Consider the following 17,087-nt stretch of genomic DNA (forward strand, 5'->3'; position numbering starts at 1 on the left):
TGCAGGGACGTCACCGGGAAACCCCAGAGATCGTCACTGCACACGCCAGGAGAAGACAGAAAAGAGAAGACATCTCTGGAGGAGCTGCGGGGACAAGATAAGTATTTTTTTTCAGTTGTAATCCGATTGCACTGTAACGCATACTTTAAGCTACCCTGACCTTGGTTCGGGGTAAACGATTGTAGCAAGTTTACTTTACTACTTTACTGTAGAAGAAGGTCACAAACAATTTTCCAGAAAACTTATAATAGATGCAAAGTTTAGCTGTAAGCTTTAGCTGTATACATCCTTACCATTATTATTCATTTGTAACAAGAAAAGTCCATCTTCTGTTCCCAAAGCAATTCTTTCGTGATCTACAAACCACAATAAACACTCTAGTATTATTGTATTCTCTAATTTAAATGCAATAGGTACTTAGGGCTTTATGTTAGAAGTGCAACTTAAAAGCATACCTAAACTCAGAATTTTTACTGTGTCACTGTATTTACTATACTGTATACTGTGTGTATATAAGTGCAACACCACCCCCTAATTCTCAAAGCCTCCCGGGACACCTTTGTCACGCATCCCGGGAGGCTCTTGGGTGCTCCTTCTGCGCATGCCTGCGCAGTAGGAGCCTTTTTGGGAAAATGCAAAAAAAAAATTGCCAATCTCACGCATGCGCAGCAAGTTTTTTCCCAACCTATGTCACCTGATCTTGCACCTGAAGAAACTGGAAGAAGTAGCAAAGATGGCGGCGCCTGCAGCACCGACACAAAGTCCGATGCAGGGACGATGCGGGACCCGATGGAAGACACCTCTGGACCTATCAAATGCTCTGCGGGATTAAAGGTAATTGCGTTTTTTATTGTTTTGGGCATTTTTCAGTTTACTTCCTCTTTAAGAAACAGGGTCCCTATATATTTCCATCTGGATGGATAAATTAACAATCATTTATTATATCAATAGTTTCTTGTCCTTTAATGTTGGGGGCTGCATCATTTCCCTTTTCACAGGCTTAAATTTTTTTCTAATTTTTCCCTCTGAAAAACACACTTTTGTGACAACACTCTTTTACCACCTACGCTGGACTACTAACATATCTGCCTTTATTTTTATGCATTGCATGGGTAGATGAGTTTCTTTTTTAAAAGTAAAATAGTAATTGCAAAATGCGTTCTAGACAGCTGACAAATGTGGACTAATTGAGCAAAACTGTGTAACTAATGCCCATGCCTCATGATTTCATTATAAACTACCATTCACCTTGCCCACCAATCAATGAGTCTCCATGTGTTGCAAGGTAAACTTTGGCACACAAGAATCAGGTCAAAGGTTTTCAATCCTTTCTTGCACCACATCTCTTATCTAGCTTTAATATAAGCTCATACCTGGGCTAATGGTAAAATAAACAAAAACCCTATTGTATTACCAATACATTACCTATGATGGCTGCACACTGTGCAGTCCTTATTAGTGGCAACGCGCTATCATAAGCCTCCTTCAGCAATCGGACAGAGCGGTCTTGTGGCTTCTGTTCATTCAAGAGTGATTTTAGCTCATTCAGTACTTGAACCCACTTCTGCATATCCTCCCCAGTGTCTGCCAGCAGGAGCTGAGTTGTAGTAGTAGGTGGATATGAGAGCTGAAAGAAAGTTACCTGTAATGCACAGGAATGAACATGTTGACGCCATGAATGTTTGGAGTATTCAGAAACATTAGTGCATACAGGAACAACTACTAACAAACAAAAAGCCTTTAAAACTTTTAAAAATAAAATCTATAAAATAGCCTTTGAACTTCAAAAAACACAGTAAAGGTTTGCTAAATGTGAAATGCAGCAGTGACAAAAATATATAAACCTTTTTTGGGGGGTTTGAGGGTGTTTAATGCTTACCCGGAATATACAAGGAACATCTTTGGGGTTTGCATGAATCACATCAGATTCCAAGACCGAACTTACAGAAAAATTACTATCCCTAAAAGGGAAGTGCAAAAAAAGGAAAAAGCAACTTAATACTTTTATAGTGGTAAATATTCTTAAGTAAAAAGACAAGTGATTACGTAGAGCAACATTTGTCAACCATCTTATTGCAAAGGAACCTTTAGAAGTCTTTTCATGTTTTGGAACTCTTGCTAATGCCAATCCATCAGGCACTTACATTGGTAGCAAGTAAGCTTCCCTTACAGTAGTGGTCAGAATGCCACCCTTACAGTGCATTAATGTCATGCTGATGCCAATAGGTATTACTCGCAGAATTACAAAGACACAGGGGGCGTGGCTACGTGATGGCAGAGTGAAGAGGCAATAAGAGCTCCCGCCACTGTTGCTGAATAATTCAGTCTGGCAGCTGCCACTTACATTTCCCTGCCCGGAAACCTATGCCGTGCAGGAAGAGAACACCGGGACCCAAACGAACAGGTAAGACGACAGATCTTTCCCGCTAATTACCCCACTCAGAGCTGTCTCACACAGAAGCACATATCCTCCAATATGGCGTCCTCCCGCTCATCCCCTCCCAGCACTAGCACAGGAGCCTCAGCAGCGTGCACAGCCCCACAGCTAATTCCCCTGATATGCCAGGCAGTATGCCTCTGGTTTTTCAGGAAGACTCACAGGGCATATTAGCATCAGGGTCCTGTACAGTGCATGCCTTCCACACTGAGTGTTTGTCACAAGGCAATATTACAGGGACTTCTTGCTTCCTTGCCCACAAAGACTTAGCCATAGCTATTCGCATTGAGCGCTCCCTGCGTAGGGAACTTGAAACAATGCAACAAAGTATGACTGTAGTAGATACCAGAATTACTAACCTAGAGGCGTCCTCATCTGCAATGAATTTTTCAGTCACAGCTTTAGAAACTTCGGTGAGGGAAGTTAGATCACAACTTACCTCTTTACTCCTGTGCTCTGATGATCTTGAAAATCGCAGCCGTCGAAATAATGTTCGCCTATGCGGTATCCCAACAGCTACAGCAGATAATGATCTGTGTGCTACAGTGACCGGCATCTTTAACACTTTACTGGATAGCCCTCTGGCTACCGCTAGAGAACTTGACTGAGTACATAGGAGTTTGCAGCATTAGAAATCCTGGTTCCAATTTGCCGAATGATGTTCTATGTCGCATTCACCATTACACTCTAAAGGAGGAGATTTTAAGGAAAGCCTGGTATAATGGTCCGGTGGATTTTGATGGTAATACAGCTATTACCAGATGTATCAGCACCAACCCTACTTATGCGACGCATGCTGCGCCCACTTTTTGGAACTGATCCGCTCTGCCGGAGCATATTATAAATGGGGTCACCCGTTTCACTTGTTAGTTTTGAAGGCTGGTAAGACATTCCCACTACATCATTATACTCAGCTTCCTGCTCTATTTACCATGTTGGTTTTAGATCCTATTAACATTCCAAATTGGTTGGAATTTCCTTTGGACGTTTTGACCCTCTCGCAGCGAAGCTGCAGATTTGATATGCCCAGGAGGAACGATCCAGTAGATGTGCAGAGAGCCCAGGCACCTACTGCCCAGGAGGACTGAACAATATCCTTTTTTTGTCAGGCGATTGTGCTTTGTAATTAAACTTTACAGATTTAATAGCAGGAGTAACTATTTGGAATGTTTTTTGAGACATTTGTTTTGCATTTTTTCTATGTTTATACTGATGTCACAGCATTTGCGGCCCTTTTGGCTAAGTGGCTGTGTTATGAGTCCTCTCCTACAATGGTTAATGCATTTACAGCCTTACTTACTTGAGAGACCTGATGTAATCTTGCAGTTGGACCTAGCTGCATGTGTTATGTGTACTGTGGACGTATTTAGGGTTTATGCATTTAGCTTTATATTGTTTCTATTGCATTCTGCCATATTTAGTCATTTAGCTATTTTAAAATGCTTTTCTGTGATATCTGGGTGTCAGTATGACGGGCCATGGGGACAAGATATTGGATATATTTTGCTGGAGGTGACCAAGGCAGGGATGGGTTGGTTCTCACCCTCCTCTATATTTAACCCAAGATCATTTTCTCCATGGCCACGACATGTACTTGTTCTACTGTTAGGCCCAGCCTTGACTGCCTATGTTTATGCCTATTATGTCCACGCACTAGTTTAAATACACTGTGTTAACTGTTTATTTCGTTAATAACTCTTGCTTAGAAAGAGTTTATGGAGGGTCTCTGGCTACTCCCCGCCCAGTTAATACTAAGGGGATGACATAGTATTTCCTCTTCCCCTGCCAGGGGAGTTAGTATCTTGATTGACAAGTCTCTCCCCTGGACTCTGGTCACTATACAGACTGACCCTGTTTCAAGTCAGCATTAAAGCAAAAGGGTCAACATGAAAGACAAAACAAATTCTTTTCAAGAGCAATGACAGTATCAGTATTTCTTTCATGACGGACATATTTTGTTTGTATTTCAATAGTATTTTTAGGAATTTTTAACAAAGAAATGAACATAAGCCAGTCACTTAAATACCATTTTGCAGGTGATTACAATAGAAGTGCGAGTACAAGGAACAGGCAAAACAAATTATCGGCCTTCTCAGAATTTTGCATATAAAAAAAACAAAAAAAAAAAAAAAACAGGGTTAGAAAGACCAAGGCAGATACAAAAATTTGAATCCAGTTCCTGTAAAAAATTTTCACCTTTACAAAAAAACAAAAACAACAAAAAAAATATGGAAAACAACAGTAAACACACAAAAAACACAACAAGACACAACAACAAAAACAAACCAGACACATCAGGAAAGAGAGAAAACAGAAAGGGGGATAAAAAGGAAGAAAACTAGGTACATGAACTGAGTAAGATGAATTAAGCATCTGGGTTAGATGAACGAAATGTCCTCCAGGATCCCACAACTTATCCAATTTCACCAGTGTATACTGAAGCATATGAGTCACCTTGTCATTGATCATAATCCAGTCCATTTTGCCATAGAAAGGGCCTATTGATATAGTAGGAGACTTCCAGGATTTAGCAAGGGTGATCCGAGTGGCTAGCAGAATCAGCTTTAGGAGTTTTAATGGGGATATGGGGGCTTCCAGGACACACCATCTAAATAAAGCAGCTTCGGGGGAACTTTTCACTTCTCTATCTAGAACAAGGGTGGGCAAACTTTTTGACTCAAAGGCCACAATGGGTTCCAAAATTTGACAGAGGGGCTGGTGCGGATTTTGGCCCTTAACAGGTAGCAAAACATGAATATATGTATATATATTTATATACAGGAATATAATATAGTTCTTTGGCATAAATCACCGACATGTGTCCAATATTTCATTCATTTATTTTTAAATAAACTTTAAATAAAAAAAAAAAAAACTGTTTTAACAAGAGTGCATAAAAATCCTAAAACCTGTAATATAAAATATATATATATATCCTACGTGATACATAGCATATGTATAGGTGGAAATCATCTTCTTTGTGTGTGTATGTATATATATATATATATATATATATATATATATATAATTTTTTTTTTTTTTTTTTTAACGCTTCCTCTCTGATATGGGTTTTTCTAAATGAAGGACATGCCTAGGCTTAAGATTAATTTTATTGAAAAAAGGCTTCAAGAGAAGCCTGTGATACATTATGTTGCTTACCATAAAGGGTGTGGTAATAGTCCTCAAAGGCCGATAAGATTTTTTTTTTCTGGGTTTTGAGTAAACTGCCATCTTTAGTTTTAATTTTAGGTAGGGAAAAAACTTTTGATCTAGGGTTGAGCTTTTTTTTTTTTTTTTTACCAACAACTTCCCGGGTTTATCACCCCATGTATAAAATCTATGTCCCGCCCACCTCAAATGATTTTTCGGCTTTCGTAGTCAACAGCAAATTGAGTTCAGTAGGCAAAGCCTCAATTTGAGGACAGAGGTCGTTGGCGGGATTAGATTTATGTTGCAGCTGTAGGGCAAGATAATCACTCATTTTCATCTCTATAAGTCTATCCCAAGCTTTCTTCTGTTGGGCCCCCAATCTAATTAGTTCCCCTCTAATATACGCCATATAGGCTTCCCCATAATGGCTGGGGAACTGTCCCAGGTACGTTAGTAATAAAATAGTTGGAAATCAGGCTATCTCAGTTTGTACAGCTGGATCTAGCAAAAAGCTCTCTCTGAGCCTCCACCGCAAACCAGGAGTAGCTCGGAAACCCCTGAGCCACATTGTCACTGGATCATGATCTGACCAGGGGACTGAGAGAATTCTTGCTTTACATGCTAGGGGAACCAACCTGGATTGGATAAAAATGTGGTCAATTTGGGAGTATTGATTGTGGGCTACAGAAAAGTAGGAGTAATCCCGTTCAGAAGGCTTCATCTCTCAAGTCATATTTGTTTTTTAACAAATGTGCAAATAAAAGAATCTGGGTAGCAGTGACCATAATATGATTTCATTTAATGTAAGCTGTAAAAAGGAAGCAAAAACAGGAAAGATAAAAACATTTCATTTTAAGAAAGCAAATTTTCCATTATTAAGGGCGGCTCTCTGTGACTTGGACTGGGAGACAATATTGTCCTCAATGAACACAGAACAGAAATGGGAATGTTTCAAGCCTGTTCTACAAAAGCAAACTGAAAAATATATTCCAATGGGTAATAAGTTTAAGAGGCTACAATTTAAACCCATGTGGCTTACAGCTGATGTTAAAAAAGCCATAAGGTACAAGAAAAGGGCTATCCAAAAATATAAAAATGAAGGATCACCTTCATCATTTGAAACCTTTAAAGAATATAACAAAAGATGTAAAAAGGAGATAAAATTTGCAAAACTTCAAAATAAAAGACAGATTGCAAAGGAAAGGAAAATAAAGTGTAAAGCAAACACCAAAATTTTTTCTAATATATTAATAGCAAAAAGATCAGATCTGAGCATGTAGGCCCCTTAAAAGATGTCGTTGAGTTGGTAACTGGAAATAAAGACAAGGCAGATTTACTAAACACTTTTTTTTAGCTCTGTGTAAACGAAGGAAAATGGCAGAGCTCAAGTCCAAATTCATAATAGCTATGTCACTGCCTTTAATGAGTCACAATGGCTCAGAATTGACATGATTGAGAAACAGCTGGGAAACATTAGGTTGACAAAGCACCAGGACTTGATGGATTACATCCATGTGTTCTCAAAGAGCTGAGCTCAGTTATTTCAAAGCCATTATTTCTAATTTTTAGAGACTCTTTAGTCACTGGCAAGGTACCGATGGATTGGCATAAGGCCAATGTGGTTCCTATCTTCAAAAAGGGAGCAGTCATTACCAGGTAACTACAGACCCGCTAGTTTTAACGTCCATAGTTGGAAAGGTCTTAGAGCTTGATAAAGAACCACATAGAGGAGTTTCTGCTAGAAAATAATATTATAAGTGATAGTCAGCATGGCTTCAAGAAAGACAGAAGTTGTCGAACAAATGTACTCTTTTTTATGAGGAAGTAAGTAAACAGGTAGACAGTGGAACAGGAGTTGATATAGTGTACTTGGGCTTTGCTAAAGCATTTGTAACCACAGATGGTTAATTTGCAAGTTAGGGTCTGTTGGATGTGATCTTTAGGCCAGTTCTCCATCCATTTACAGATTGGCTTTTCTAATCCTGAGAGTTGTATTTAATGATTCATACTCGGAATGGTCTAAGGTTATTAGTGGTGTACCCCAGGGTTCAGAGTTGGGACCTTTACTGTTTAACATCTTCATAAATGATATAGATTTTGGGATTAAAAGTACCATTTCTGTGTTTCCGGATGACACCAAACTATGTATTGGAATTAAGTCCATACAGGATGTCTATAATCTACAAGCAGATCTGGATGTACTGTTTGATTGGGCGGCCAAGTGGCAAATTACATTTAATATAGATAAATGTAAAATTATGCACTTGGGAGCTAACAACATGCATGGCTCATACTGTCTAGGGCAGGGGTCTGCAACCTGCGGCTCCGGAGCCGCATGCGGCTCTTCAGCCTCCTTGTTGTGGCTCCCTTCGGCTGCCGCGGGGAGATCTCTGATGGGGGATCCCCTTCCTCCCAAGACACTGCGGAGGAGGGGGATTCCCTATCCGCGGCTCCAGACTATTTTTCTTTAGTGGAAGAGGAGGCAAAATGGCTCTTTTGATAGTAAAGGTTGCTGACCCCTGGTCTAGGGGGAATACATTTGGGGGAGTCAGAAATGGAAAAGGATCTGGGGGTTCTGGTAGATCATAGACTTAAAAACAGCATGCTATGCCAAGTTGCAATATCTAAAGCTAGCAAAGTACTTTCTTGTATTAAAAGAGGAATAGACTGCAGAGATGAGGACATTATCCTGCCCTTGTACAAAGCATTGGTCAGGCTACATCTGGAATATGCAGTTCAGTTTTGTGCACCAGTTCATAAAAAGGACATTGTCGACTTGGAGAGAGTGCAGAGAAGGGCCACTGAAATAATAAAAAGAATGGAGGAGCTCGGCTATGAGGAGAAATTAGCTGAACCGAATCTATTCTCCCTTGAGAAAAGACGTTTAAGGGGGGATATGATCACCCTGTATAAATATATAAACGATCCATATAAAGAACTCTCTTCCCCATTATTAACTTTGAGATCATTACAATGAACAAGAGGGCACTCTTTGCGTCTGGAGGAAAAGAAGTTTAAGATCCAGATAAGGAAGGGATTCTTCACTGTAAGGTCTGTGAGAATGTGGAATCAGCCCCCTCAGGAAGTAGTTTCAGCAACTACTATAGACTGCTTTAAGAAAAAGCTTAATGTTTTTCTAGAAGCACAGGATATAACCGGGTATTAAGGCTTTAAAGTAAAAATAACAGTGACTGTTTATTCAGGGAACATCCGATTGCCTCATGGAATCAGGAAAGAATTTTTTTCCCCGTTGAAGCAAATTGTACCAGGGTTTTTTTTGCCTTCTTTTGGACCAACTATGCCTTAAAGGGTTTTATATCTGGGATATGTTTATTTCCCTAGTGGTTGAACTTGATGGATGTATGTCTTTTTTCAACCTAACCTACTATGTAACTATATTTCAAAAGAGTGGGAAGCCTGTGACTTTTCTTGGGTGGGAACCTATATCTAGGAATACTAGTTTTATCCAGGAACTGGTCCAACACTAGAGTAGAGTCACCCAACATCAGAAGGGCGCCCTAAGTAAAAGAGGCAACTTTACATAACAGGGAAGCAAAAAATTCAATTTGGCCATCGTTAGGAGTGTAGTAAGTAACAACAGTTAACATCTGGCACGCACCAGAAGAAATCTACCGCCAGGGTCTTTAATCATATCAAGGGGCAAAAAAATTTAACTGCTTGGCAAAACATAACATAACTCTGCATTTTTTCTTATCAGAGTTTGCTTTGATAATAGGGAATCTTTTATGCAAAAAACGGGGCATAGAACTATTCGAGAAATGGGTCTCTTGTAAAGCTAAAATGTCCACTTTGAGTGGTAGTAATGGAAAAGCCTTAGGGGAGTTAAGCCCTCGTACAATATAGGACACAACCAAAACAGAAACAATCAAATATCACACGCAAAGATAGACAACCATGTCCTGAACGACATCTTCTTCCGAAGGATCAAAAATTAGAGTTCCAAAAGCTTGAGGAAGCCCAAAAAAAGGGGGAAAGGCCTAGGGATACTTTACCCCGGCATTGTATAGTACAGGGTGAAAATCAGAGTAAATTTGCACCGCAACACCCTCCCTTAACATCGAGTCAAAACCCCTCTATCTATCTCTAGGGGGACCATCAGCTTTAGGAGCTAACAAGGCTCTGTGGGCCCTGTCAATTTTAAGATGGGAATCAGGAACATCAGGCAACATTTGCCAGAAAAAATGCTTGACCACAGTTGTAACATCCTTAAAGGACTCTGGTAAACCTCTAATGTGAAAGTTGGAGCGCCTTGAGCGATTTTTTATCCATTTTATGATGTAGGTCCTCTATCTGGAAAATCTAGCAAGGATATCTGTTTAGAGTTTTTGGAAACTCTAGTAGTAGTGGTATCCAAGGCTTGTTCAATCATTTGAAATCTGTCCCTAAAACCCTTGTCTCAGTTCAGGAGTAATGGATGCCATGGTTTTAGGTAAGTCGGTTTGTAAAAGCACTGTCAAGTGGATAAATCATCTGGATTCTCCCTCAGGTAGTGGGATCAGCACTTCAGAAGATTCAGCTCTTTGAGACAGGCCCTTTATCTGTTCCCTCTAGTAGCACATGAAGGGGGGCCAACTGAAGACGGATTCCCTACATCCAAGAAAGGGAGAGCCAGGGCTGTGTGCTGGAAAAAAGCTCTGAGAAACAGCCTCAGCATGCTGTGTAGCTGGGGAGCAGGGACACGCTAAAAAGTCCTCTGGGGACACTGGGGGAGAAGACCCCTTCCACCCTCCTGCCTCTGGATCCTTGCCCCCACCTGATCCGGTCAGTTGGGATCCTAATAGATCGGCTTTGTAAAGGCCATGCCACGTGTAGCTGGTCCTGGCGGTCAGCCATCTTGGAATGGAGCCGCGGGGTTTGGGAGCGGGCCACCCGATCTTTGTTTTTGCCCGTTGCTTTTCCAACCATTATTAGGAGCCGTGTGTGCTCCTGGATAGTTTCCCCGTCCGAGCGATTGCACAGGCTGCCGAATCTGCATGCTCAGGGCCGGGATAGGAGCTGTTGGGGAGCCAAGCAGTCTATCAGGCTACAGCCATGGACGCCAGCGCATGCGCACTCTCATGACTAACATATTTGAAGATGAGCTCTTGTGGTAACCAGTAAAGACATTTTGCAACACATTGCAAAATAATAAAGGATACAATAACGCTTTTATTGTTACCTATAAAGCAATTTGACGGTCTAGAAGTTTACTACAATCTTTCTCAATTAAGTCACTGACATTTTCTGAAGGGTAACAATGCAATTGCATAGCTTTATTCAGTGGTGATCAAAGGAAATTCCTAATAAATGACATCAGTTTACTTTTTTTTACATAACTATTTTACCAAATATACTTGCAGATAATGTAAATTTCTTTTGTAACTTAAATAAAAAAAAAAAGATGGAATATTTACCTTAATTGTAAGAACACACAACTAAATAACAAATAAAACAGAGATTGGTAGTGTGCACATTTGACAACAGACTTTTGCACTTTGGTACAAACCTCATGTCAATGGCCTGTAAAACTGTGTTTGCTTGATTGCTGGCATCATAGATAAGGATCCTGAAATCACTTATGATTACATAGGCTCGCTGCCATCCCTTCTTTACTCCAGCTGGCTTGGGGACCTAAATACCAATTACATATCTATTACAGGCACATACATACAATACGTATAATCTTTGTAATTTTACATGTCATGCTTAAACCAGTACAAAAAAAAACTTTAATATAAAATTATATTCTTGCAAAAAGTAATCCTAAAACTTATTACATTGAATCTCAAGACAGATTTCCTGGAGAATTGTATTATAAGCTTCTGTTTTTAACCAACATGTCTAGATACAGTTTGACAATCATGTAGCACAATCTGCTGGTAAAATCAGGCATTGCAAAATGACCCAAAATGCTTTCTTTATTAGAAATATTTTATCTTCATGGCAGATAATTTTTCAGCAAAACATTATAAATAAGATATTAACATATTGATAAGGTAACACTGATTAACACTGCATTGCCCCATGAATTTAAATGAAGGTCTTTTGAAATTATTATACATGATATAAGCAACAGTTAAGAAGGAAGTATGAATCACATAGCTTCAGGTACATTAAGTTTAGTTGTGGCACAATTACACCTTGCCTAAATAAATCACATACTGAAAGACCACATCATAACAAAATTCTGTAACCCAAAAAATAAACACAAGCTAACTAGTGAGTGACCTAGAGCAAGCATGCATATCAGGAGTTCCAAATATTTTACCCGTTTGCTGCTTGCTTGTTTTTAGTTATTAAGGCAAAGTACTGAAGCCATTTCAACAACATAATAGCTAGGCAAATATCATATTCAGAATTAGGTCCACAATGGCAACCCCACATTTTTCTCAGAAGTAAAGTCACTTTTATTGTATATTAATTGTTGTTTTCGGTCAGTACCTTTTGTGTCCCACATTTTATTGCAAAGCTTGCTTCGGTTACAGTACATGGAGCAATATTTTCCACTGGAACTGCATAATAGCCGCACGTTATATGAAAAAAACTATGCAATGCTAATGTCTCATATGTACATATGGTATAATTCTGAAACCACAAGTTAAGAATGACATTTTACATACAGGGCACTAGTAGACAGGACATGTACAAAAACGTAGATCTATAAGTCCATAGCAATTGCTCTGTTGTGTACAGATGCTCACACTGGACAAACTGGTGGACACATATATATATACTACATTTGTCAAAAATACTCACTGATAAGTATCCTTCCAGGGCTGTTCCACTGCCAGTTACTGGATCCACTCCATAGATCTTCTTATTTTGACTAGGTGGAGAAGGGCAGATATTGGCACCCTCTCGGCATGATACATGGCACATGTAGCTGCAAACTACAAAAACAAAACAAACAGTTAGACTGGCCTTTCTCCATTGCTGTATTTAATAAATGTGCATTGTTTTTATCCCTCACCTTCACAGCCCAATCCTTGCCGTGACAGTCCAACCATAACAGATGTACAGCGTAAACACTTTGTTGGAGATGCAAAATTTTTCACTTTAAAAGAGTGTGATTTGGGCTGTAAGAGAAATGTTTATATATGAAGCAAGGAGTTCCGAAATCACTTTTATAAAATAGAAATATTGAAATCTTGTAGCAATTCCCTCCAAAGCTGCTAAATAATGTATGCACATGAAATGGCCTGTGAAATTATATTATTATAAATAATGAGTAATGTGCTAAATTAAGACATCCTTACTACTTTATAAAATAAAGAAACTTTAAAATTGATTCAATGACCACTGGCTTATAAAGTCACACGCAAAAATTTATTTAAGGTAAAGAGGTAGATAAAGTTATATACTGAGCAGTATACACTGCTAATTTCAGCCAACCAAGCTTCAGCAAACTGTCTGCATTTGGTTACTGTGTTCATAAGGCATATTGGTCCGAAATAAAAGCTAGCCCAGATTTCTGAATGTATGTATGTACATGAAATCAATCATATCTGTGTAATTCAAAGCAAGATCTGATTCCAGTTTAGCAGTAGCAAAACATGAATATGCTAATGTGTGAAATGTAATATTCAGATTGCAATATATTTCCTGTACACTAGAAGATTAAATGAAACCAAAACTGCACACAGTCCGCAATTAATTACAAACTACATGTATAAACCAACAAGGCTGACTATACTGAAGAGAGAACTAATGCTGGAAAAAGTTCTTACACATGAGTAGACTAAGAATTTAGAATTTCATTTCAATTTTCAAGGTGTGTGGCAATGAAGACAAGTCACCCAATAGCCCTGAATCAACCAGGGAATTCAGATACAGCCAGCCACATTTTTGGAAGACATTGAGCATCAACCTTTTGTTCTTCCCCAGTTGAACTCTGCCTGGCCCACCTCTTTATTTTCCTAAATAATATAGCAGCAGCATGAACCTTTCCCAATAGACAAATACATTATTTTACCAAACTCTAGTTCACTATCACCTTCCCCCAGTCACTGGCAGATTTTACCCTAATGAGAGGCAGACAGGTTTTCCTAGATGCAGGTAGATAGGTAGGATCCTTCATCTTTATTGGCAGATTTACTCACTTGCTGTAGCAGCTGCTTCTGACTCCTCATGTAAGGTACATGACACAGCAGAGGTGATCACTTAAGTAGTAACAGTGGATGCCGAAACAGGTAATCAGCTCACATGCTGCTCCAATGCCACATTCTCTGCAGAAATTTGGGGAACAGCATGCTTGGCTCAGAACCCCTTCCTCTCCTGCTACAATACATACAAGAAATCCATAACCACCCCACTCCGGGAAATTCTATATATTACGTGCATGACCCCCTTACACCAGCCATTTTTAGCCTGTTTGGCACAGAAAAGCACAGAGATACAATGGCAATGTCACTGGATCTATAACACTGGGGAACAATTTTGAACATATTTTTTGTTGACTTCAATTTTTAAGCATATTTACACTAAAATAGGTATGCCGATTCTGAAAGTGCAGTTAGTTTTCTTCTATCACACCAGATTTTTACTCTACCACTTATATTAATGCGATTACTGTAGCGTGGATTTGTATAGGCTATTCATTTACACGCAAGACAATGTGGTCAGAGGTTGTGCACTGCTCTATGTAGTGAATGAGTAAAATGTATTTTTCTACTTACACACATATTTACTTTCTTTCAGATCATGTCTGGCGCTGCTGTTTTTCATCATAAGTGCCTAAACAAGCCTGATTAATTTTGTTATATCTGTGGCAGTTTCACCATTCCCAGTCAAAGGGCGAACATTACCACATTTGTAGTGCAAGACTATATAATATATTTCAAAGTTAAACTTTGTGATCAAGATAAGTCTTGGGCCCCTCATAACGTGTGAAAACAGTGTGTCGAGGGTTTATGGATGTGGACATAAGGGAACACATGATAGGATGCCATTTGGTATACCTATGGTTTGGCGAGAGCCAGGAGATCATTTTAGTTACTGTTACTTTTGTATAGTGAAAACTTTAGGATAAAACAAGAAATATATATGTAACAGAGTATCCTAGTGTACCATCGGCTTTACGCCTAGTGGCTCATTCAGGTGAAATCCCAGTGCCGGTTTTCGTTACACTACCCTCTCTTGATGAACACGATTATGGTGATGAACTAGGTGACAACAATGATGAAGAGTTTGAAATTGAAGAGGGCTCTGTTCGTAAGCGATTTGATCAGCATGAGTTGAGTGATTTGGCATGAGATTTGGGACTATCAAAGGGGGCTTCAGAACTCCTAGCATGTAGACTGCGTGAGAAAAACTTATGATACATTCGTTCTTTTTTCAAGTACTTTCGAACCAGAGAAATTGCATTTCTGCAGTACTTTAGAATTAACAGTGGCTTTGTGTATTGCCATAACATACATGGTTTAATGGAGGAATTGGGAATTCTAATCTATAACTCAACTGAATGGCAACTATTCATCGATAGCTCAAAGCGGAGCTTAAAGTGTGTCCTTCACAATGGCAACATATTTGGATCAAAACTGGCCATTCAGTTTCTTTGTGAAGAATATGCAGACATAAAGAGTCATTGAGTTGTTGCAATATCACCAACACAATTGAGTCACCTATGTTGACCTTAAAAAGGTATGCTCGGTTTTGTTGTGGCGTACTATGAAAGCCATTATGAGAGGTTATATCATGTCTTTTGTGGCAAGACGCAGCCGAGAATAATATCTGTATAATGCTCTTCATGAACAGGTTGCACGAAAATATAAAACTTTAGTGTAATGATAGAGAGGCTAAGAAGTCCTGGCAAGAGGCGGTTGTTCAATTAAATACGCATGTAGCTACTCGAGTGAAAACGCAAGTTCTTTATACTAAGAACAAATTCTATAGGTGGGGAAATAAATAGGTACTCTGTTGTCCAGATTGCCTAACCCGTTAGGCACAAAGCGGCATATACTGTGAGCAAAAGATCCATTTTCTGATTTTATACATCTTATAGTGACATCTTACAGGCCTTTGAAAGATACTATCAAAAGCTTTATACTGCTTAGGAAGCCCAACCCTATTTGATTCAACATTTACTAGAAAAAGCTAACTTATCAAAACTATCCACAACTTGTAGGGAGCAGCTTAACACCCCAGTTACTGAATCAGAAATTCTGTGCACAATTGGTACCTTGGCCTTCAATAAAACGCCGGGCCCAGACGGGTTTTGTGCAGAATAATATAAAATTTTAGCACCTGAAGTAAGCCCTTTGCTCCCAGAAGTTTACAACGAAATATTGTCTCATCAGACTCCTTTCCCGGGTTTTAATGAAGCCTACACTACATTAATTCCAAAACCGGGTAACGATCCTGACTCCCTTCCTTCATATAAACCAATTTCATTGATTTATAAGATTTTGACTAAATTGATGGCAAACAGGCTGCAGATGTTTTTACCCACTATATTATCTAAACATCAGCTGGGTTACGTAATAAGTATTCAACAACTGGTATTCAGGCAGCTATTGCAGCTACTGTACAGTCTACCAAGTCACATAACTCCAAATCCATGCTGTTAAGTTTGGATGCAGAAAAAGCATTTGATAGAATAGAATGGCCTTTGCTCAACACAGGATTATCTCACAGAGCTTTTGGACATTTTGGACAGAGTGTTTTCCTCATATATCACAATCCGTTGTGCAAATTATATAATACTGGGGGCTTATCGAGACCCATAATTCTCTCTAGAGGAACTAGACAAGGTCTCCCCCTCTACCAAATTCTATTTGATTTAATTTGGCCTTGGACCCTCTTAGACTTTTGGAAGATTTGCCTGAATTTAAAGGTATTTTAGTGGGTTCACTTTCTTTTAAGATCACTGCTTTTGCAGGTGATCTGCTGTTATACATATCTAAACCCGACACACAGCCTGACGCCTATCTTATATTTAATTGCTCAATATGGCTCTGTATCTTGCTATAAGATTAATCTTGATAAATCTTAAGCTGTATATTTGACAAAATTTGTGAAGCCTGTATGGCGTGGAAATTACCCATTTATATGGTGTAAAGAGAAAATACAGTACCCAGGAGTACAAATTACTAAAAATCCCCACAAATTATACTGAGATCGAACTGATTTTTAGAGCTCTTAGTGAACAACTGCGCAACTGGTCAAAACGTATGCTGTCCTATCTAGGGAGGATTAGTTTGATAAAAATGATTATTTTTCCCAAACCTCTATATATCCTTCAATGTTTACCTCTAGTAATAAAATGATGGACCTCAAACCTTTTTATAAATTATTCTCTGAATTCATATGGAAAGGTAAATGTGCTAGACTGAGTCTCTGTGTGTTGCAACAACCGACCAGAAATGGAGGAGTAAAATGGAGGAGTCACTTTTCAGTTTAGTTCCTTTAACAGTTTGGGCTCCATTTATAAAATAAGAAATGTGACAGTCCCTGGAGGGAATCTTCCAGGTCCGAGTGTTTCAATGGCAGTAATTGATTCCCG

The 17,087-nt window shown here is 39.1% G+C and overlaps 1 protein-coding gene across 7 annotated transcripts in view; it reads right to left on the reverse strand.

Annotated features, from left to right (window-relative positions):
- The window catches only part of CDC42BPG (CDC42 binding protein kinase gamma), a 135,972-nt gene that overhangs the window by 38,638 nt on the left and 80,247 nt on the right, over positions 1-17,087 (reverse strand). For all 7 annotated transcript variants that reach the window (XR_011922103.1, XR_011922104.1, XM_072421345.1 and 4 more), the window contains 6 exons: positions 12,558-12,663; positions 12,344-12,477; positions 11,094-11,218; positions 1,880-1,961; positions 1,426-1,642; positions 294-356 (listed from right to left, as the gene is read on the reverse strand). Coding sequence is in view for 5 of the 7 variants with exons in the window: in XM_072421345.1 (XP_072277446.1) it covers positions 294-356; positions 1,426-1,642; positions 1,880-1,961; positions 11,094-11,218; positions 12,344-12,477; positions 12,558-12,663 (727 nt within the window). In the remaining 2 variants the exon portion in view is untranslated. The remainder of the gene's footprint in view (positions 1-293; positions 357-1,425; positions 1,643-1,879; positions 1,962-11,093; positions 11,219-12,343; positions 12,478-12,557; positions 12,664-17,087) is intronic.

The sequence above is a fragment of the Pyxicephalus adspersus genome, chromosome 9 (genome assembly GCF_032062135.1).
Source record: "Pyxicephalus adspersus chromosome 9, UCB_Pads_2.0, whole genome shotgun sequence".
Lineage (NCBI taxonomy): Eukaryota > Metazoa > Chordata > Amphibia > Anura > Pyxicephalidae > Pyxicephalus > Pyxicephalus adspersus.